The 24,316-nt window shown below is 43.5% G+C and overlaps 1 protein-coding gene across 5 annotated transcripts in view; it reads right to left on the bottom strand.

The window, feature by feature from the left end:
- The window catches only part of smoc1 (SPARC related modular calcium binding 1), a 229,340-nt gene that overhangs the window by 109,063 nt on the left and 95,961 nt on the right, over positions 1 to 24,316 (bottom strand). For all 5 annotated transcript variants that reach the window (XM_059954878.1, XM_059954891.1, XM_059954885.1 and 2 more), the window contains exon 8: positions 3,949 to 4,138. In XM_059954878.1, coding sequence (XP_059810861.1) covers positions 3,949 to 4,138 — 190 coding nt within the window. The remainder of the gene's footprint in view (positions 1 to 3,948; positions 4,139 to 24,316) is intronic.

Genomic DNA, 24,316 nt, shown 5'->3' on the forward strand with positions numbered 1-24,316 from the left:
TAATGTAGTGGATGAACAACCTGTCACAAGAAGCCTCTGAATTACTGGTTTATCCTAGTTAGCTGCTTTCTCTGGTTTGAGCAAACCTGGCAACTGAAGGCAAAGAAGATTTGCTTCAGAGAAAAGGCAGGCATTTCTGGGTAGTAAGGTTAAAGGAGCAAGGACAGCACAGATGACTTCTCAGACTCCACTACAAAGGCAGGGGCTGGACTGCTCCAGGTGCATGAGGTGCACTCCACTCCCCTTCACACTCACAAACTTGAGGAGAAGCACGGGGCGGGTGGGGGGGTTGTTATTCCCACCTATACATGACTTGTTACAAAGTCCTTCCCACCAGAACGGAAACAAAACCTGTCAATCAGGCTAACTCTCAGGAAACTTGGTCAGTCAAAAGGTGATGTAGTTCCAGTTTCCCATATACACACCAACCACACCACGCCTTCACATCCCAATCATTCATACTTAATATGAATATTAAGAGTCCCACACTGATCCCTTTGGTGCACCATTTGTCATTAGCTTCCAATCACAAAGAAATCCTCCACCATTACCCACTGCCTACTCCCAAACCAGTTTTGAATCCAATTTCCAACCTGCCCTTGATTTACAGCCCAGCGCAGACCTGGGATCAAGTGCAGCACCCTTCAGGTAGGAAAGAATTTGCTTTCCCTTTGTGGAGTTTCATGTCGATTCCAAGCAGTCCTGCATCAGCTGGTGTACGAACTAAAGCACCCACAGGTCTGCCCACCCAACAGCTGCAACTTCTCCGCCGGAGGATTTCCCTTTTGCTACACCAGCTCTCCAACTTTGAACATCCACTGTACCCACTGGGGAAATCAAATGATCTGTCCACAAACATTTTACTTTGGAGCCTAGTTATCAGCCACAAGAGAAGATTTTCTGTTCTGGGACAAAGGCAAACCAAACTGTCAGTGATAAAGGGATAATGTTCCAAACCCATGTGTCACCCAGGCTCTAATTATACCATTTCATAAAAAGACTTTTGTAATGAAACATCTTTCTCACTGGCTATCTAGCCACTGTTGGAATGGCATTTCAGCCTTTTCCTGCTGAGATATCACAGCAGGAAAGAGTGAAGCAGCTCCACTTTATTCATGGTCTCAATACTCAGTATTGTTTGAGTGGGCGAGGTTTCATTTGGTATAATCTAAACTCCGAGCTCCGTGCCTACTTTGTGACAAAGCAGTACAATCTATCCAGTGCCATCCGCCACATACTTTTAATACAACAAACTGCAGTGGCTGGCATGGAAAATATGTTCACAACAGATTCTGTCTGTGTGATGGGACAGACTGTCTAGAAGTGTCTCTGCTAACACACTTCTGGAGTCTTATTGGAGAACTGCTTCTCAAGTGAAGCATATATATTAGTGTGAATAAACAGAGTCACATACACTGGGCGGCCATTTTATTAGGTGCCTTCTGTATGCAGTAAAATGGCCACTGAGTGTGCACGTTCAGGATCCACTGCTGTCATCACCCATCCACATCAATCTCGACATGTTGTGGGTTCAGAGATAGCCCTCCGCACACCACTGTTGTAACACATGCTTATTTGAATTATGTTGCTTTCCTGTCAGCTTGAAATCGTCCATTGTCTTCTGACCTCTCTTATTAAGAAGGCATTTTCATCCACTAAACTGCCACTCACTGGAATTCCTTTTTACTTTTCGCACACCATTTTCTGTCATCTCGAGAGACTGTTGTGCATGAAAATCCCAGGCTATCAGCAGTTTCTGAAATTCTTAAACTGCCCCATCTGGCACCAACAATCAAAGTCACTTAGATTACACTTAGCCCCCCATTCCGATGTTTGGTCTGAACATTGTCTGAACCTCTTGACCATGTCGGCATGATTTAAGCATTGAGTGTTGTCACAATTGGCTAATTAGATACTTGCATTAACAAGGTGTACAGGTGTACCTAATAAAGTGATCTCCGAGTGTATGTGTGAATATAGTCACAATCCTGGAACACTCCCACACACACAAACTGATACGCATTCTCTCTCTTTCTGTATGGGAACCCTATCTGGTTTAATTCCTTCTTCACTGAACGTGGGCACACTGAAGCTAACGTTGAACCTTTGTCTATCCTGCCCTGTGTGGCCCAGCTAATCAAAAGCAACTTTATCTAGTTATTAAGGAAGTTAGAGAGGTGTTTGGCTGGCATTGTGAACAACAGATGCCTGTGGACAAGGCTAAATTTGTAGCCCGTTTCAAGGTGATCATTATGTCATAAGCAATAATAGTGGCCTTTACAGTACAGCAGTATCAAAGGTTATTTCACAAACAAGAGAAAATCTGCAGGTGCTGGAAATCAAAGCAAAACACCCAAAATGCTGGAGAAAGTCAGCAGTCCAGGGAGCATTTTGTGTGTGTGTTGCAAAGGTTATTTGCTCCCTTTTAATTGCACCATTATAAGAGATGCACAAGACTATGAGAGACATGGATGAAGTGGACAGCCAGCAGCTTTTAGCAATGGCCAATACCACAGGACATCTACTTAAGGCAAGTGGGGGTAAGATTAGGGGAGATGGCAGAGGTAGGTTCCTTACACAGAGTGGTGGGTGCCTCACTCTCTGGAGCGGCAGCAGAAGTTGATACAACAGGGACATTTAAAAGTCTCATAGATAGTTACATGGATGTAAGATTAAAAAAACTGTAGGTTCCGGCTGATGTAGGAGGGAAGGATTAGACTGATAGTGGAGCAGATCTATATAGGTCAGCACAACATTGTCGACCAAAGGATCTATATTGTGCTGTACTGTTCTATTTTCTAAATTCTTAAGATTTGACAGTACTCATGGAGGTCAAAATCGTATAAAACAATTACCACACTGACAGTTGGTGAAGGTTACAGCAGACCACTGTGTTGATGCCCTTGACTATTGAGTTCCTGAGAGGTCCTTGAGCAACAACCCATGGTCAGTTTCCAAGAAATGTCCAACACACCCATGTACGTCTTGCATGTGTGGGCAGAATTAGGAATGGCTACCAACATACAAAGGGGAAGAGAGTGTTCACTCAACATCACATTAATGCTGCAGTGTTTCACATCGTGCAAGTAGCCTAAATAATTCAAACATCACTTTCACGTCACATGGCAGAGATATAGACAATAGACAATAGGTGCAGAAGTAGACCATTCGGCCCTTCGAGCCTACACTGCCATTCTGAGATCATGGCTGATCATCTACTATCAATACCCGGTTCCTGCCTTGTCCCCATATCCCTTGATTCCCCTATCCATAAGATACCTATCTAGCTCCTTGAAAGAATCCAGAGAATTGGCCTCCACTGCCTTCCAAGGCAGTGGGTTCACATCAAACTTGCAAACTTCCTTTACCTAGATTTCATAGCTTGAGCTTCAGGAGGTCAAGATCTTATTTGTAAAAATACCACAATTCTAGGGTGCCGAAGACTTTTGCACAGTACTGCATTTGTCAACGTGGAGCAGAGAGAGAGTTTGTAAATCTGGTGAGAGCAAAGGATGTTGGGAATGGCGAGGGTGGAGTGCTGCAGGAGAGGGATGGGACAGGTGTCAGAGAAGGAGTGCTGGGGCATGGGTGTGGCATGGGTACAGACTCACCCAACCCTGAGACACCAGGCAAGGTCATTTGATTCCAAACAATTGGGTTATTGATCATTACAGAATGCCTCTCTGGTGCTTCCCATTCCCTCTCCTCTACCTTCCCCTTTTTCACACCATGATTCCCTTCTCAGTCCCCTTCCTGCTCTCAGTCCACAACAGAGACCCACATCAGAATTAGGTTTATCATCACTCACATGCCATGTGCCTAAGACTTTTGCACGGTACTGGAGCCACCTAGGCAAGGCTCACTCCAGCCCAGCTTTACTCAACTGGCATCCCTCCCCACCAGCTACAGGGATCGTTGCCTTCACCTCCAGAGATAACACACACTCACCTGGTGGAGGTCCCAGGAATGGGGCGTCCGATGTCCACCAAGACACACCAGCAGTACCCAGTCGACTGGTGACACTGCACGGGCTTGTAGAGCCCTGCGCCAGCACACTCTGGAATGAAGATGCCATCTCGCGGGTACTGGTGAGTTTCCTCCAAAGCTGCTTGCCTCTCTTGGTCGCAGGAGGGTTTGTCTGTTCAGAAAAAGCAGAGAAAGAAAACAATTCATAAAATTCCGGCTTTTTTTCCCTTGCGTTTATGTGCCATTTGCCAGGCTTAATCCCATTTTGGTACTTTTAGCCAAATAGCTTTCATGTCAGACTAATTTAAATTTTATTCCTTCCAATAGTTACAACATCTTGCTGGCATATACACAGTGCTTTGGGCCTAAAAAAACCAGGTCCATTGTTCTCAAGATTCATAAAGTGACTTAGTTCAGGAATATTTTTGCAATGTGTATATCAGTCCAATTGAAGAAAATAATGGCAGAAACATGAGCTGCCTCTTTCCAGCTGCACAGTGCAATTTGCTCACTAATGTCAATCTCAACATATTTTTAATATAATTATTGGAATCTGCTTTCTCGTCTAAGACCGGAGTCAGATTAAAGAATGCCAACATGATACTAATTAGAAACAGTTTATAGGGAACTTCACTGCATTCCCAGAAGCTTCCCAGTCATGGCTTTGCTGGAACAGAACACTTTTGCACTTGTACCCCTGCCAACATTAAGCAGACATGTTCTGACATAATTGGGTTTCAAATCAATTTGCAAACTATTGCAATGAATGGAAAGGGCACTTGGGTAACACAAACAAAACGCTGGAGGAACTCAGCACATCAGGCAGCATCTAGAAAGAAATAGAGAGTCGACATTTCAGGCTGAAATCCTTCATCAGGACTCTTGGTGTCCAGACGAACAACATACCTCCTCAGCCCAGGAAGTTCAGAGATTCATTTACTATCAGAGCATGTATACAGTATACAGCCTGAAATTCCTACCCTTCACAGACATCCACGAAACAAGGAATGAATGATAGAAACATGAAAGCCCCTCCTCACCCTCGCTTCGCATGAGCAGCAACAAAAGCATTGACCCCCTCCTCCCCCCATCTGCCCCAGCAAAAGCTCCACCCGTACCACGCAAGCAATGACAGAAGACCCAAGGCCCCAAAGAATCCTTGATTCAGGGTCCATCAAAACTACAGTCTACAAGCCAGCACTCTGGTATCTCAGCCAGGTCTCTCTCCCAGCAAGGGAGAGGGAGTTTGCTCCTGCAACCACAAGAGCGGAACAGACCAGCGGTGAAGGAAGGTGAATATGACAGGATAAATTCCACATCAAAATGGGTGCAAATTAAGAGAAATAAAAAGAAGGAAAGAAAGATTAAGTTGAGAGCGAAAGACAGACAAAAGAGAAATATTTTCCTGAAACAATTTCCAACTTGAAGAAATTAGTCTCTGCAAAGAGTTGCTCAGCTTCTGGATGAGACCGATTCAATAGCAGCCCTTTAAAAAATTGTGTGCAATTAAAAGGCAACTTCTGCTGTTAATTAAGAAAATTTACTTCCTGCAGTGGGCTTAATGAGCAAATAATGGTCAAATACAGCAGTTTCAGGAAATCTCAGAGTTAAGGTCGAGCTCCCAGAGCAGTGGATATCAGAGACTAACGCAGCCAATTGCAATTCACACCATCTCACTTTCTTATCACAAGCCACTGGCCAATTTGAACATCAGCAACAGCAAAGCCGAGTGGATTTTTTTCCACATAAATTGTTAAATTATTGTTCAGACTTGTATATGAAATTGGAGGGTACATAATACACAGAGCAGTAAAGGAGTACCGAGAGGACTGTTACATAGTCTTTCACAAGTTGGTGAATCTTGCTGCCCTTTGCTTGTTTGAAACAGATGGAGGAGAAAGTCAGCGGGTTTAGAATCAGAGTAAGAATGAGGTTTATTATCTTATTTGATCTAAAATGTGCTATTTTGTGCCAGCAGTGCAGTAATAAGATTATAAATTACAAAATAAATAGTGCAAAATAAATGGAGCTGCGAGGCTGAGTCGGGCAGCGCCGTGGAAGTCCATAGCGGGGGTATTCCCTTCTGCCGCCGGCGTGGGATGGCGAGTCTGTCAGGACCCTGGGGACTTGTGGAAACTGTGTGGTGATTTCTTTTGAACTTATATAACATCTTTGGACTATTTTTACTGTGCCCATAGTCTGTTTTTTTTTATCAATTATGCTGTTGTTTGCACTGTTGTAACTATGTGGTTTTGTGCAGGTCTTGTAGCTTTAGTTTTTGGTCTTGTTTTGTCTGGTGGATTTGGAGCTCCTTTCCGGGGAACGCACTAAGACGGTAGCGCAATATTAATACACAGCAGCCTCTCCGGACTCTGGATTGGGGATTGCCAAATGTTATGTGGATTTTCTGGTGTAGTCTGTTTTGTCATATGCTTTTGTGATATCGTTCTGGAGGAACGTTGTCTCATTTTTTAACTGCATTGCATTTGTGATTTCTAAATGACAATAAACTGAATCTGAATAAATCGGCAGAAATCTGATGACTGAGCGGAAGAAACTGAACCTGAGTGTCGGTCTTCAGGCTCCCGTACCTCCTCCCCGATGGTAGTCATGAGGAGAGGGCATGTCCTGGATGGGGAGGGTCTCCAATGATAGATGCTGCCTTCTTCAGGCATAGGCCATTGAAGGTGCTGTCGATGATGGAAAGGTTGTGCCCCTGATGGAGCAGCTGAGTCTACAATTCTTTACAGCCTCTTGCAATTCTGTGGATAGGAGGCTTCTATCCCTAGCTGAGATACAGCACGTTCTTCACTAATCTTCACAGAACATATATAGAAATTTGTAAGTCTTTTGGTGACATGCCAGATCTCCTCAAACAGCTAATGAGGTAGAACCACTCTGTAAATGCATCAGTATTGAGACCCAGGAATTTGAGGCTGCTCACCCCTCAATGAGGAGTGATGCCCCCTTCCTGAAATCCACAACCAGTACCTCGGTCTTGCTGACGTAACTAACCAGCTGATCTATCTCATTCCTGTATACTTCTTAGCCCTCAGTGAATACAATATACAAGGCACATTTGTAACTGAGCAGAGACAACAATAAACAAATCCGTTCCCTGCTGGTGATCCAAAATCCACAGGGTTTGGGGGCTGGGAGCAAACGGTTGGAGACTTAAGACAATTAAGACATCGTTCATTAAATCATGTGACTGTCATAAAATGGAGTTGTAGAAACAGTAACCAGCCAGAACAGGGATCCAGCCACCATTGGCCTTAAGGCAATACCTGATCTCAGTGCATTGCGTGCTGCCCACTAGTCTTGGCATTAACTCGCACATCCAGTTTACAGCTCTTGGAGCACGTCACCGAGACGACCGTAGCCTCTGGCTGATCTGCATTGCCACAGAGATCAGGCATTTGTTACAAATCCCTTTGAATTTTACATAGCTATCTAAAGGGAAAAATTCATCCTAGCATATAAGAGATTGAAGGGAGGGGGAGTAGTTAATTCTCTGCCAGTGAAGTAATACAGACACAAGGGACTTCGATTTACAATGTTCACTGGGTTTCCACAAGCAGTGATTAAACTTCTACTGTTTATAACTCACCCATGAAAACAAAACCCACATAAAGCACCTCTTTCACAAATAAAGTTCCCTTTATAAAGAATTTGGAGAGCTTCCAAAGGAAGTGTTGTAAACAGGGAGGGGATCTATTTAATTACCAATTTCTGATTAATTATGCGTTTTTAATTTGACAGGCAGAAGGAAAACAACTCTGGGGCCTCATTCAAGTTGTGTTAACAGAACAAAAGGATTAGTTCAGAAATCCAGACTCCTTTTGTGCTTCAAAAATATGGGATGGTTTCTTTCTTAATTGATAGTTAAAGCAACAAGGGCTCACACAGAGGGAGGGTGTAGCCAAGTATTGCGGCCTGCCTGGGTCCGAACGCCCTCTATCCAGTCTTTTCTCCCCCTCCTGCCTGTCGCATCCTCTTTTAAAGTGGGATCACTTATTTTTTAAGCGAAGTTAATGTGTACACAGTAAGATCCCACAGAGGAGGCGCGTGATGGTTAACCTAACCTCAGTGTTGTTGTCTGAGCATCAAAACACAATGGAGAGCCCTCCTGATTTTGAGGGGTCAGGTCAAGGGAACTTTCAAGTACACCTCAGCAGCCAACTGTGGGCTAAACAGGACAGAAAGCTATTAGGTGAAGAATTGGTTTGGAAGCTTGCTTTATTTTAGAAGGGTGTGTTGGGGAGAAGGGTAGTTAAGGTTGCTGTGTGGCTAGATCCTTGGTTCAACGTTACAGAGGGCAGCAATCACTCAATGACTCCAAGAACTGCTTCTGCTCAACTTGAAGTGAGAAACTAACCCAAGCAGAAAAGAGGTGGGAAATTAACCAAATTTTTCTCGGAACTCCTGACATCACACCTTGCTCAATCCCCATAGTCAATCAAGAAGCACCCCTACCCCATTCCCTGTTTGCAACCCTGATCTGAACCCCTCTTCATTTATCCCTGTGCCACCTCTGACCACACCCAGCTCCATCCAACATCCAATCTCATCCCAGCATCAACTCTTTGCCTACTAAACTTGCCTGACATTTCCAGGCCTGAGCCCTTAATTACCAAGCCAGGCCCATCTGGCTTCCTACTTCATCTGCCCCACACTCTGGCCCAACATCACCCCTTAAGAGCCAGTCTTCACCCCTACAGCTCTACCTGTATTGAGCACTCCCGCAACAACTAAATCCAGCCCCAATCCCAAAGATTGTTCCTTTGCTCTCCCTATAAATGACAGAACATTAAGGCAAAGGCCTCAAGTTTACTAGGAACCAAAGAACAAGCTTCATTGTCCCATTGCGATTCACCCAACAGCATGTTAGAGTCACCAAACAATTTCTAACCATGCTGTTTGACTGACTGAAGCAGGGTTTGGAAGAGAGTCAGGAACATGGATAAAATTCCCACCAGCCATCTTGCTTCCCACTTTTATATACAATCTACATTTCCTTTGTCTTTGCGGCCTTATCATTTTCTGATTAACCCAAGCCGGGGTGATGCTCCAAATTCTGAGACTTCAGATAGCAGTAACTGTGCCACATAGTTCTCTCATCTTTCCCACAGGGGCAGAGGAACACAACTACATGATCAGCCATTCATCCTCTCAAACCGGCAATCCGTACCTCAAACCCATGTAGCAGATCTTTGATTTATCAATCCTTATCTTACAGAAATCTATCAATATCAGCATCTGCAAACAAATCTGGAGAGCCTCCAGTGTGAGAGGAGGAGAGTGGTCGAGAAAGAAAGTCTGAGGCAAAACTGGTGGCTGAATAACACAGAAGAAATAGCAGCGGTACGTTAAAGGACTGCGTCATATGACACGGTACAATGCTGAGTAATTATTTTAGGGAGTTAAAGTCAAATGTATGCATTCCAAAGGGCTGCACGCTCAGGAAAGTCAGTCTGCCTCACAGTAAAACCCAGCCCCATCAAATGATATGCCACATGCTATTCAGTCACGTGTTTGGCTTGTACAATAAAACTACCTACCTCAGCAAGCATGCTGGTAGTTTTACACCAACCTTAGAGTAAAGACTGATAGAGGATACAGGTAATCTAGCAAGAAGCTTTATCCCCTTTGCCAATCAACTTTCCAGCTCTTAGCTTCATCCCTCCCCCTCCTGTCTTCTCCTATCAATCCGGATCTCCCCCGCCCCCTCTCAAATCTCTTACTATCTTTTCTTTCAGTTAGTCCTGACGAAGGGTCTCAGCCTGAAAAGTCGACTGTACTTCTTCCTATAGATGTTGCCTGGCCTGCTGCATTCCACCGGCATTTTGCATCTGTTGCAAGAAACTTTCAAAACATCTTTCCAAAAATAATGTATTTTTGTCTTCCATTATATGCTTCTTTAGGAAACAATAACAAATGAACATTGTAAGTAACTTTTCAAAAGCCAGATTTTCTCTGTTACTATCCTCTAAGAGCCTTTATTTATTTGAAATTAGTAGCCTGTATCTGTCATAATCAACTTGTCCCAAGTATATTCACATCATAAAGATAATCTATAAATCACAAGCAATAAAAATCTTTGATGTTTGCAATAAATTTTAGCTGATATTTAATGCTGTTTTTTCCACATTTATTAATATGTCTTAGTCAAGAATACCCTGTACTCCAATTTATCATAAAGATAAGTGTGTTCAAATTTGGTCACAGAAGTTAACAGCTTACACTTTAACATTAACTAGAAATCCCAGTTTGCTTCCCAAAATCAGCATCAGAAAAAGAAACCAATACCAAGCCAAAAAAACAAAGCTACTAAGACAGAGATAGATGACTAAAAATTCTGTTAAAGAGGCAACATATTAAGAATACTTCAGAGGATAGAATTTTTTTTACTCTGAAAAGCAAGAAACATTCACAGTTCAGACAAGAGAAACAGAGTTCAATTTTCAGCTCCAAGATCCTACAGGTTGGGATATACCTGGAAATGAGCAGACAGATAGCATACATCTACCAATGGTAGGGCATTAGAGATAGGAAATATACAGAGAACCAGAATGAAGAACACCAACAGATCCATGGAGATAGAGGATCTTGCAGGCTGGTAGTGATTACATGGGTTGGTCTATACAATCACCACCAGCCTAGAGATGCTGGAGCTACTGCCTGGAGCTCGGGGTGTGTAATCTCCACCAGCCTGGGAAGAACGTGAAGGGCTTCAAACACAACATAAAGACCTGAGGTGTGACGTACCAAAGGAGGTGGAGGAGTGCAGTGAGTCAGGCAGCATCTATAGAGGGAAATGAACAATTGACATTTTGTGTTGCGATCCCTTCATCAAGACTAAATGGGCGATGTTCAGGAAGTAGTAGGCAATATCGGCAGGAAAAGCTGGCGAGCAGATCTTAACATAGAATTGGATCATGACATGGAAACCAGACAAGTTGAAGGAACTGATTCAGCACCTCAAGTGGGAGAAAAAATGGGAAAAAAATCCGAGGTGGAAACTGGCAGTCCCTGGAGGTTATGAACCTGGCAGCTCATCCTGAAGCAAAATAGGATACTGATGTTGCTTCATTGAGAGGTTGCGGTCAGGGAATAGCATCATTAGTGGCAAGTTATGGACGTTGCAATATGGCCAAGGTGACACTGTACCCAGACAATGTTACTCCCCTCCACCTAGGAGGCATATGCAGTTTTTAATGGTTTTCTGAGTGCTTCCAGAATACTACAATCTTTGGGTGACAAGCTATACTCTTCAGGGTCCATCCATTACTCTTGCTTTATTTCAAAAATTAACAACTGTTCTTGTGCATTCCTTTCAAACACTCTTCGAGATCTACAACCAAACTGACTAAAGCACAGGAACTGGAAAGCTCTCCTATCAGTCCCAAATGGCACTTTTTGCCTACCAAAACTGCCAATGGAAATAGGTTATTTCATGCCACAGAATCTCAACTCCGAGCAAGGTGAGAAAGCATGGTGTCAGACATCTGAGCGACTGTTCACTGAACCAGGGTTAATGGACTTGTTACTATTTGGGTTTTTGGCTGGAGGATGTGGAGAGATGGCAATATTTTCATGATAGACGTTAACGAAAATAAATTGGTGATGCACAAGATTGTCTTTGCAATTACAAGCCAGAACAGGATGAAGCTATGACATTTCACTACCTACCTCCACATCCAAATCCCCCTTCCCGCCTCACCCCCATTTTTCTCTCCACCTCTCCACATCATTTAGCCCTTCCCTTCTCTCTCCTAATATTTCTCTCACCATCCATCCCTCTCAGACTTCTCCCTTACACTTCTCTATCCTTCTCCCTTTCTCACTTTCATTCTCCCTTCCTGACTCCACCCTTATTTTCCCTCTCTCCCCTCCTCCTCACTACACACTTTCTTTCCCCCTTCTTTGTTTCTACTCTTTCTTTGCCTTTATTTTTCTCTCACTCCTGTATCTCCCTGCCTCCTGTTGAACTCCTCAGTGAAGCATTCTCTAATCACTTCAGGTTTTCAAACTCATGGTTTTAGCAAAATTAATGTTCACAATTCGATTAATGTCATGAATGTGGTAACTTTGGGAAGAGCTTTTATCCTGGGCAAACAGGGATAGCTTAATTCTATGGCACTGTCATCAATACAACTGCTTAAGACCTTGCTTTACAGATACACGCAATTCACAGAACACACACGCACAGAGGTAATTGAATGCAGGTTGATAATATCTTTGAAGCAGTTGGTATTTTAAAGAGGCAGTGAGTACAACGTGGAAAATAAGCTTGCATTCCTATAAAGGACAGCTTTCTAAACTTGAATGTGCTTTGAAATGATTTAAATCTAGTATCTTCAAATGAGCAACCACTGTAATGTTAGAAACCTGGCTGTAGGTTTGCTCCAGAAACGGGAATATGATGAAGTCCATGCCAGACGATTTAAGGAATCAGTCAGGGTATGATGGAGAGCAACCTGTTTCCATTTAAATGATGGCATGGTGTTTTTTTAATCCATCCATGCATCTGTGTAATGGGATTCAATCATCTATAACATCTTTTGCCTTCATACCAGAGCACTGCTAATTTTGCAAAGTCAGCAGGCCAGGAAAGGGGAACAGAAAGAGAAGAACGGCAGGCAAAAATGGCCAGTCTAATACAAAAAGAAAGAAAGATCGAGCTTTCTAAAATGTGGAGAATTTGATATTGCGACGTACAAGGAGCAAGATGACCAGAGAGAAGATGATGTGCTGTTCCTCAAACTTGCATTGGACCTCACTGTAATAGTATAGAAGGCCAGAGACAGAGATCAGAGCAGGAGTGGGATGAGGAATTAGTGATGGGCAGCAAAAAGCTCAGGATCTCTCTGCAAAGGCTGTGCCTTTTCCTCTTTAAAGTTGACACTATTGGAATAAATTGGGGGAAAAAAGTCTGCTTTTTGTTTCAATGTAGTGACTACATTGTGAACACTGAATGCAGTGCGCTAAATTGAAAGCAAGTAATTTGCTGTTCCACCCTGCCTTTCCAGATGTTGCACAACCTGCTGACCTCCTCCAGCACTTTCCATTTTTATTTACGGCCAGGTGAATAAGTACCACCTCTCCCCTGAAACCACCTCGTGGACCCCTACGGCTAGCTGCTCTGATCGTCCTGTGCATGTTGAGCATTGGCCATAGATGGGGACGTTGCTGGGCTCCTGGGACTGGATAATCTCCCCAAAACTCACTACGCCAACTTACACCCCTAGACGCATCACCGAGGTGCATTCCCGGAGCTGCCTGGCGGATGGTATGATTTTTCCACATTACGTTCCCAGGAGAGAAGATAATTAGTAAAAAGTACAAAAAAAAAGCATGCAGCCGATGTCAATACCAGAAGAAGAGGATTATTTGCAGTACATAATTGAGGATGGAATAGCGGGAAATGCAACACACCTGTATAAACAGTGCTCAAACCACATAATTCACTCTTGTCTGCTAATCTCCAAGTTGACAAGTGGGCTGGTAAATAATGGGCTGCAGATTTAAAGGTTTATATTGCTAATTCCAATTTCTTCAGGTATTTAATCACAGCCTGTTCTTTAAATTAATTGGAATGCCAGGCATTTATGCAGATTTACATTTCCCTCTCATACAGTAAACTGAGTGGTTTGTGTTAAAATGACCGTTAATGAGATGAGTATTCTAATGCAATGAAGCAGCACTTTGTGATTAAGCCAAAATTCCCATCAATATAGACTATAAGCCATTTGCAAATCTCTGGCTGCAGGCTCCAAGATGGGGTTTGCGCACATGGCCTCCGCTGCCGTCACAGGGAATTAGCGAAGAATTGCACTGTTCAGGGCCTGAATCTTCTGCTGCCTGGCAAGGCTTCAGGCTGACTTGCCTGAGCCCCTGGGAACAACTTTCCTCCAAGAAACCAGCTGATCAGTCCAGTCCTGGGCAACGCATCACCTTTCTGATCCTGAACTGCAGCTCAGTGACGTCTCATAGCTCCAACAACCCAGGGGTCAATCCTGACCTTGGCTGTTATCCGTGCGGAGTCTAAATGTTCCCTCTGTGTTTCCTCCCACGTGAGAGTAGGTAGTCTAACTAGCTGCTATAAGTTGCCTCAAGTCCTTGCAGCAGCTTGGCGGTGTAGTGGTTAGCACAGCGCTTTAAAACGTAAGTGACATGGGTTCAATTCCTGCCATTGCCTGTAAGGAGTTTGTACGTTCTCACTGTGACTGCACGGGCTTTCTCCAGGTGCTCCAACAATGTACCGTTTACTGGTCATTGTAATTTACATCACGGGATTGCTGGTGGTGCGACTCCAAGGGTTCGAAAACCCTATTCCGCGCTGTAGCTCAATAAACAAACCAATCAATCTGGGAAGCCTGTCCAGCCTCACAGCCCCTCCGTCCCAGATAACATCCTCTGTTCACTCAAGCTTTGTCCAGTGAGACAACAACCAAAAAGTCAGAAATGCAAAATTCTGCAGATGGTTAGGTTATAGGGAGAGGCTGGATAAGCTGTGACATTTTCTCCTGGAGTGTCGGAGGCTGAACAGTAACATTGTAGAGGTGTAAAACACATGAGAAACATCATTAGGGTGGGTGGGTGCAATCCTTCTCCAAAGGTAGGGAGATTAAATCAAAGGACATAAGGCATAGGAGCAGAATCAGGCCATTCAGCCCATCAAGTCTGCTCCACCATTCCATCATGGCTGATTTATTATCCCATTCAACCCCATTCTCCTGACTTCTCCCTGTAACCTTTAACGCCCTGATTAATCAAGAACCCATCAATCTTCACCTTAAATATAACCAATGAACTGGCCTGCACATTATTCCACAGATTCATCACTCTCCAGCTAACAAGATTTTCTTCATCTCTGTTCTAAGTGGACGTCCCACAAGTCTAAGGCCTTGCCCTCTGGTCCTAGACTCCCCCACAATAGGAAACATCCTCATCGCGTCCACTCTATCTAGGCTTTCAATATATGATCGGTTTCAATGAGGGCATCCCCCTCATTTTTCTAAACTCCAGAGAGTATAGGCCCAGAGCCATTAAATGCTCCTGATACGTAAATCCAGTCATTCCTGTGATCATTCTCGTGAACTTCCTCTGGACCCTTTCCAATGTCAGTAGATCTTTTCTTAGGTAAGAGGCTGCTCACAATACTCCGTGTGTTCTGACCAAGGCCTTACAAAGCCTCAGCATTACATCCTTGCTGCTGTATTCTAGTTCTCTCAAAGTGAATGTTAACATTGCATTTGCCTTCCTTACTTAACCTTCGGGGAATCTTGTGCAAGGATTCTCAAGTCCCTTTGCACCTCCAATTTTTGAATTTTCTCCCCATTTAGAATGTAATCCATGCCTTTACTCCTTCTGCCAAAGTGCATGACCATACATTTCCCTACACTATATTCCATCTGTTCCATTTCTTTGCCAATTCCCCCAATCTGTCTAAACCCTTCTTCAGACTCCCTGCTTCCTCAACACTGCCTGCCCCTCCACCTATCTTCATATTTTCTGCAAATTTGGCCACAAAGCCATTAATCCATTCATGGTCGGTGTGTGGGAAACACTGCCAGTGACCATGGTAGAGGCAGATACAACAGGGTCTTTCAAGAGACTCTTAGGTACCTGGAGCTTAGAAAAATAAAGAGCTGTGCAAGGCAATTCTAGTCCGTTTCTAGAGTAGGTTACATGGTCGGCACAACATTGTGGGCCGAAGGGCCTGTAATGTGCTGTAGATTTCTATGATTCTATTACTCTGTGATTCATCCAAATTATTGACATATAACGTGAAAAGAATTGGTCCCAACACCGTCCCCTGTGGAACACCACTAGTCACTGGCATCCAACCAGAAAAAGCCCTCTTTATTCCCTCACTTTGCCTCCTGCCAATCAGCCACTGCTTTATCCATGCTAGTACTTTTACTGTAATACGATGGGCTCTTTTCTTGTTAAGCAGCCTCATGTGTGGCACCTTGTCAAAGGTCTTCTGAAAATCTTCTAATTTTCTTTTGTCTATCCTGCCTGTTATTACCTCGAAAAATTCCAACAGATTTGTCAGGCTAGATTTCCTCTTGAGAAAACCATGTTGACTTTGTCCAATTTTATCATATACCTCCAAGTAACCCCAAAACCTCACCCTTACTAATGGACTCCAACATCTTTCCAACCTCTGAATTCAGGCTAACTGATCTATAATTTCCCTTCTTTAAAAGTGGAGTGACATTTTCAACCTTTCTGTCCTCGGGAACCATTCTGGAACCTAGTGATTCTTGAAAGATCATTACTAATGCCTCCACAATCTCTGTAGCCTCCTCTTTCAGAACCCTGCAGTGTAGTCCATCTGGTACGGGTGACATATCTACCTTGAGAATTTTCAGCTTCCCAAGCACCTTCTCCTTCATAACATTTATGGCATGTTGTTTGTATCTTCCACAGTAAAGACTGATACAAAATACTTACTCAATTTGACCACCATTACTACCTCCAGAATCATTTTCTAGCTGACCAATACATTCTCGTCTCTTTTACTCATATATATGAAAAACCGTTTTGTATCTCCTTTTGTATCACTTACCTTCATATTTCATCTTTTCTTAGGTGCCCTCTGTTTTATGAAGCTTTGCAGTCTTCCACCATCCCACTAATATTTGCTGTATTGTATGCCTGCTCTTTCGCTTTCTTGCTTCCTTTGACAGCCATGGTTGCCTCATCCTCCATTTAGAGTCTTCTTCATCTTTGGGATTATCTTTCCTACACTTTCCAAATTTCCCCTAGAAACACCAGCCATTGCTGTTCTGCTGTCATCCCTGATAGTGCCCTTCCAATCAAATTTGGCCAGCGTTTCTCTCATGCCCCAGTAATTCCTTTTACACCACTGTAATACTGAGACATCCGATTTTAGCCTTTCCTTCTCAAATTTCAGGGTGAATTTTATCATAGTAAGATCATTGCCTCCTAAGGATTCCTTTACCTTAAGCTCTCTAGTCAAACCTGAGTCATTACATAATACCCAATCCAGAAATGTTGTTCATCTAGCGGGCTCAACCCCAAGCTACTCTAGAAAGCAATCTGTAGGCATTTTCCAAATTCCCTCTCTTGGGATCCAGCACCAACCTGAATTTCCCAATCTAAAATCAAAATCCCCCATGATTATCACAACATTTCCCATTTTACATGTTTTTCTATCTCATTGCAATTGCAGGCCACATTCTGACTACTGGTTGGAGGCCTGTATATAACTCCCATCAGGGTCTCTTTACCCTTGCAGTTTCTTAACTCTACCCACAAGGATTCTACATCTTCCAATCCTATGTAGCCTCCATCTAAGGATTTGATTTAATTTTTTACCAGCCTCCTCTGCCCTGCCTGTCCTTTCGACAGAATGTATCCTTGGATGTTAAGCACCTATATTCTTTCAGCCATGACTCAGAGATGACTACAACACTATACCTGCCAATCTCTAACTGCACTACAAGATCATCTCCCTTATTCTGTATTCTACGTGCATTCAATCATAACACCTTCGGTCCTTTATTCATCACCCTTTTTGATTTTGGCCCCCTGTTACACTTTAACTCATGCCACTCACTGCAATTTTGCTCTAACTTCCTGTCCTGCCTCATAGTCTCACTAAACACTGCTTCTGGTTGTATACCAACTGCCTCATCCTCAGCCCCATCACTCCACTTCCCAAATGAGTTTAAACTCTCCCCCACAGCTCTGGCAAACCTGCCCACAGAGACTTTAGTACCCCTCAGGTTTCCTTTTTGTGCACGTCATACCTTCCCCAAGAGGCCCCAATGATCCAGAAATTTGTTCCCTGCAGTCACAAATTCACCTGCCAAGCCATCCTATTCGTACCCTCACTGGCACCTGGCACAGGCAGCAATCCAGAGATTACCACACTGGAGGTCATGCTTTTCAACTTTCTGCCTTACTCCCCATATTGAATTTTCAGGACCTCCTCCCTTTTCCTACCTTTGTCGTTGGTACCAATCTGTGCCCTGATTTCCAGCTGTTCATCCTCTCCCTTTAGAATGCTGTGGACTGATTTGAGACATCCCTGACCCGGGCACCTGGGAGGCAACATGCCATCTGGGTGTGCCTTTCACATGCACAGAATCTGCTTTCTGCTCCTCGGACTATGGAATCCCCGATCACTAACAGCTCTCCTCTTCTCCCACTTCCCTGCTGAGCCACAGAGCCAGGCACAATGTCAGAAAGCTGGTTGCTGAGGCTGCGACACAGATTTCAGATCAGAGGGGAAATGTTTAAAAGGAACCTGAGGGGAACTTTTTTTTTGGTCTCTTCCCCCTTCCTTTCCACCCCAATGCAAGATCTTGGCCTTAAACATCAACTATATATTCATTTCCGCAGATATTGCCTGACTTTCCGAATTCCTCCTGCACTATGCATGTGTAAAACAACCAGAAAACAGTATCATTCACATTCACAAATAGGTGAAGTTCTGGAGACGTTAAATGCTCTAGTCTGAACAGAAGTATAAGGACTTTCTCCACCTTGTCTCCATTCCTTTCTTATTGTTTAGAGGCCAGTTCAGCCCACAGCCTGCGAGCCTGGAGTTTTAATTCAGAAGAGCATGGAGTCTGTCATCCCCATCCTTCCTGCTTTCTGACCCTGAACTACAATTCATTCGGGTGAGAGCCTGATGCATGGATCAGATTTTTCTTAAATCTATGCCCCTTTCTTCCAGAAGAGTTGAGTGCGTTATGTGTCTATACAACCTGTGATAAAGAATAGTGTACTGGCCATATTCTGCCTTCTTCTGGGAGCAGAGAGCTGAGATTAGATAGCAGCTCCTCCTACACTGGTAGCTGTCAACCTGTGGTTATAAAATTTTGCTCGTTAGGAAAGGCAGTTCCACTCTGGATGTATAATTGATTATTGCATCTCTGTGTTTTGTAAAAGTCCCAATGTCAGGAGAGAAACCTTGATTTGCAAGCAGAATTCCTGCAGTTTATCATTGGTAAAACTGTAGGCCAGAATTTGGGGGATAGCTTACTACATATCTGATGGGCAATCTATTAAAGTCTGGCTTTGATGGCATGGTAGCATAGTGGTTAGCACAACGCATTACAGTCCCAGCGCTGCCTGCGAGGAGTTTGTACATTCTCCCCATGACTGCGTGGGTTTCCTCCCACAGCCTAAAGGTGTCCCGGTTGGTAGGTTAATTGGTCATTGTAAATTATCCTGTGATTAGGCTAGGGTTAAATCAGAGGATTGTTGGGTGGTGTTGCCTGTAGGGCTGAAAGGGCCTTTTCTGCACTGCATGCCAATAAGCTCAATACACAAATATGTGGCACTCTTGGGGCAAGTTTTCCCAACAAAACAAGTTTCTGAGATGCAGCCATGTTCCTTTTCCATTTTGGCTTGAGACACCAGGATCAATTATCACCTGTCCACTGCCAGCATTGTCCTGAGGCTAGCTAAAAGCTTAATAGGAAGAGGAGCAGAATTGCTCATGGCTGCCCTGTCATTAAAGATGATGGTGCAGATGATGGTACACTTCAAAATTCCCTGATCTTTGAAAAAATTATCTCTCTTTCAAACCTCCCAAGTGATCCAACCTCCTCAACCCTTCAGATAATAGGCATCCATTAGTCTCGAGAGACCATGGATTTGTGCCTTGGAAGGTTTCCAAGGCGCAGGCCTGGGCGGGGTTGTATGGAAGACCATGGGGTTGTATGCAGGCCTTCCCCTCTCCATGCCACCGATGTTGTCCAAGGGAAGGGCACTAGGACCGAAGCAGCTTGGCACCAGTGTCATCGCAGAGCAATGTGTTGTTATGTGCCTTGCTCAAGGACACAACATGCCGTCTCAGCTGAGGCTCGAACTAGTGACCTTCAGATCACTAGACCAATGCCTTATCCACTAGGCCACGCGTAAACACATAAAGAACTTTGTTCTTCAGATAAAGAACTTGAGAAATTTACCATCTTCTCTGTGAAAACATTCAGTTTTTCATGACTTCTCCCTTATGTTCTAACAAAATGTCTACATCTACCCTGTCATGTTCCCTAAGAAACATTTTAAAAAAAGATCACTCCTCATTCTTCTGAACTTCACAGAATTTGTATCTGCTTCTTTTAAACCACTCATCACAAGACAATCCAACAGTGACCTGAGAGTGAACACGGAAGCTTCCTCTCCTGTGTAGAGTTATACCACATCAGCCTGGGTCCCAACTCAGCCATCAGTGGAAGGGAAAACCTCAAGTCATTGACCCTCCTGACACAATGGAAGAGAGCGGCAAAGTATTAGAGCCAATGCCTCACACCTTCAGCAAGCCAAGTTCCATCCTGTCCTCCGGCGTGTCTTCGTGGAGTTTGCACTTCCACCCTTCTACAACACAACGGCATGTGGATTGGGAAGTTGGGTGTGCAGGGGAGTGCCATAATCTGGGAGAGGAAGGAAGAAATTTATGGAAACTTTCCAACAAGAAGGAAGAAGATGCTGGATCTAGTTTTGGGAAATGAGCCAGGCCAGGTGACAGACTGGAGAGTGGGTCAGCCTTCTGGGAATAGTGACCACAACTTATTATGTTTTAAGAGAGCTGTGAGTAAGGATAAATTTGGATTTTGTGGGAAAGTATTAAATAAGGGGAGGGCAAATTACAACAGAATAAGACAAGAGCTAAGGAACATTGGTTAGGAACAGCTGCTACTAGGCAAGTCTATGTCTGAGCAGTGACAGTAATTTAAAGACCAGCTGAGCAGAACTCGGGATCGGCAAGTTCTAGTAAGAAGTGAGGACAAGGATGGTAAGGTAAAGGAACCTTGGATGACCCGAGAGGTCCTAAATTTAGTCAGAAAACAATAGAAAGCAGGCATGGGTTTAGAATGCTAAAAAGACTATGTCATTGAAGAACATGTAGTAGGAAAGTGTTCAAATGGGTGATTAGGAAGGCCAAATGGGCCATGAAATGCCCCCAGCCAGCAGGATTAAGGAGAATCTCAAGGTAGTTTATACAGAGTAGGTCTGCTCAAGGATAAAGGAGGGAATTTATGCTTAGAGTCAAAACAAGCGATTGAGGTACTAAATGAGTACATTGTGAAGCTATTTACCAAGGAGAAGAAATTGGAGGATAGTGGAAACAGCACGGGGTTCATTTGAGATTGAAAAGAAGATAGTGTTGAGACTTCTGAAAAGCATTAAAATGGAAAACTGCACTTGGCATGGTGGCATATATCCCACAATACTGAAAGAAGCAAGTGAAGAGATTGAAGGAGCTCTGACAAGGATACTTGTGTCACAAGAGAAAATCAGCAGATGCTGGAAATCCGAGCAACACACACAAAACGCTAGAGGAACTGATGAAGGGTCTCGGCCCAAAACGCCGACCGTTTACTCTTTTTGATAGATGCTTCCTGGCCTGCTGAGTTTTGTGTGTGTTGCAAGGATATTTGTGTCCTCTCTAGCAAGAAGTGAGGTCCCAACAGAGTAATAAATGTGCCTTTGCTCAAGAAAAGAAATAGGGTTAATCCCGGTAATCGTAGGCCAGTGAGCATCACGTGAGAGGTAGGGAAGCTAATGAGGAGGATACTGAGGAATAGGACAGTTGGAAAGGCATAGGCTACTTAGGTACAGTCTGCATCATTTTGTGCTGAGCAGGTCATGCCTTACAAACTTGGTTCAGTTTTTGGAGGAGGTGAAAATGGACTTTGATTGGGATACGGCCATAGACATTACTTACATGGAGTTTAGTAGGGCATTTGGAAAGGTCCCTCATGGTAGGTTGACTCAGAATATAATTCAGGGTAAACTGCAAGTTTGTATTTGGAACTGGCCAGTCCAGAGAGTAGGGCTGTTATTCTATCTGAAGGTCTGTGACCAGTGATGTTCCGCAAGGATCATTGCTGGGAGTTGTGATACCTATGTAGCTTGATGGAATAGCAAGTTTGAAAATGGCTCCAAGATTGGTAGAATTGTGGACTGTGTTAAGGACTATCAAAAGAACACAGGGGACTATAGATCAGATATAAATATGGGCAGAGAAGTGGGAGATGGAGTTTAATCCAGGAAAGTGGGAGCTCTTGCACGTTGGGAGGTCAAATGGAAGGAGAAAAGTTCATGGTAGGCCCCTTAATAGCATTGAAGTAAAGAGGGATGCCAGGATCCAGGTCCATAGTTCACTGCGAGTGGATAAGTTGGTGAGAATGGCTGCCTTCATCAGTGGAAGTGTTGAGTACTTCAATGAGGAAGCCTTGCTGCAGCTTGGACCATTGTGTGCAGTTCTGGTTGCCCCATTATAAAAAGGATGCAGAGAAGAGTTTTACCCCAATGCAGCCTGGATTAAAGAAAGGTTAGGCAAACTTGGGTTCTTCTCCCTAGAGTGTCAGAGACCGAGAGGAAACCTGATAGAAGTTTTGTTTTAATTATGAGAGATATAGATAGGGTAGACAGACAGAATCTGTTCCCCAGGGTAGAAATGGCAAACAACAGAGGATAAAAGGGAAGTTTCTTTTTTAATGCAGACAGTGGTCAATGCCTGGTATAAGTTACCAGGGGTAGGACTGCAATCAGGCAGAGTGGTGGAGTTTAAAAGGCTTTTATGAATATGAAGGGAGTGGAGGGGAAGGAGTGATAAACAAGGAGAACATTTAGTTGATTAGATTAGATTTATTTCTCACATCAAAACACCAAAATATACAGTGAACTGTGCCATGTCCAAAGATATGCTGGGGACAGCCCACAAGTTTGGCCATACATCCAGTGCCAAAGTAGTATGACCACCACTTACTAAACCTAACCTGTCTATCCTTGGAATGTGGGAGGAAACTGGAGCACTTGAGAAATTCATGCAATCACAGGAAGAACATACAAACTCCTTACAGACAGCAGCAAAATTGAACCGGGGTCACTGGCACTGTAATATCATTATGCCACCAATGCTGTTGATGTCTTGACATATGAACCAGAATCAAGACTGGCACAACATGGCCCATCTGTTCTTTCAACACACGCAAAATGCTAGCGGAACTCAACAGGCCAGGCAGCATCTATGGGAAAGAGTAATCAGTCAACATTTCGGGCCAAGACCCTGTTCTCTGCTTTGTGAAACATGGGAGAATAGGGAAAATTAGTGGGAAAATGGGATTGCTTTGTGAACTGTCATGGACTTGATGGACTGAAATAGATGCCTTCAGTGTTGCAATTAAGTATGTAAACAGTGAAACAAATACTGAATTTACTCCTGATTACCAGTTATAAAATAAGGGCTACGAGTAGACACTCGGTAAGTTAAAGACGATTATGGCAATTCCCCGCCACAGCTCTGACTGTTGGTAACTTCTCCAGAAACATAAAAATCACCAAGTCTTGGGTTCAGTCCATGCCGGTGTTGAGTCAGCATGCTCATATTGGACTTGAAACCAGACCAGAAAATAATTGGTTCTGTTAAGAAGGGCGAGGCTACAGTCAGATGGAGTTCCCATTCCTTAACGCTAATCCGTGAAACCAAAGGAAAGCAAATCTGTGGATGTCATGTTGGGCTACCTGGCCTGCAATAAAAATAAGCCATTTGTCTATTTAGCACAAGCTTCTTGAATTCTATCAATTAAGAGTTAACACTGAATACCATTCTCAAAAAAGAAATTTATCCAATACAACCTGGATGGCTTATTCAGTTGGTATGCAGTTTGCTTCAGGGAGAAGTAAAAGAGAAAAAAGCAAATACACTGTGATAATTCTGGTAATATTTGATCAACAGGCTGCTGTTGGAATTCACCTGAACACTGTCACAAGTTTTGATCACCATTAAATTATCTAGACCGACTGAAGGCCACTTGACCAGATTCTCTGTGCACATTAAGACACAACAACAAAATCCTCTGTGATCCAATGATTACTAAGTTCTTTACACAGAATCAAGCATTGCATCAGGCCATCCGGCCCAATGTGTCAGTGATGACTTTTTAAGAGCTGTCTTATAGTCTGACTTCCCCCCACTGCCCTTACAGATCTGCCTCCAATCCACATGAAGCAACTGTAATCAGCAATGGCAAAAAGCATTTGCTATTTTCTCATACGCAATGATTACCATTTACAACAATTACTGCAAGTGTTTGGAATCTGATTCTGTTGCAATTATGTACTCTATTGCTTTTCAATAAAGTTGCTCAGCAACTGGAATTCAAACTGCTGTACCAAGTACTTGGAACATTGGAAATTCTCAACAGGACAAGCGGTGAAGAACAGTTAATGATTTGAGTTCTGATAAAGAGGTAACAAACTAAAACATTAACTCTGCTTCTCCCTCTACGGCTGCTGCCTGACCTGATAAATTATTTTTGCTTTTATTTTTTTCTTTCAAAGGGAACTGCGA

The sequence above is a fragment of the Hypanus sabinus genome, chromosome 2, assembly GCF_030144855.1.
Source record: "Hypanus sabinus isolate sHypSab1 chromosome 2, sHypSab1.hap1, whole genome shotgun sequence".
NCBI lineage: Eukaryota > Metazoa > Chordata > Chondrichthyes > Myliobatiformes > Dasyatidae > Hypanus > Hypanus sabinus.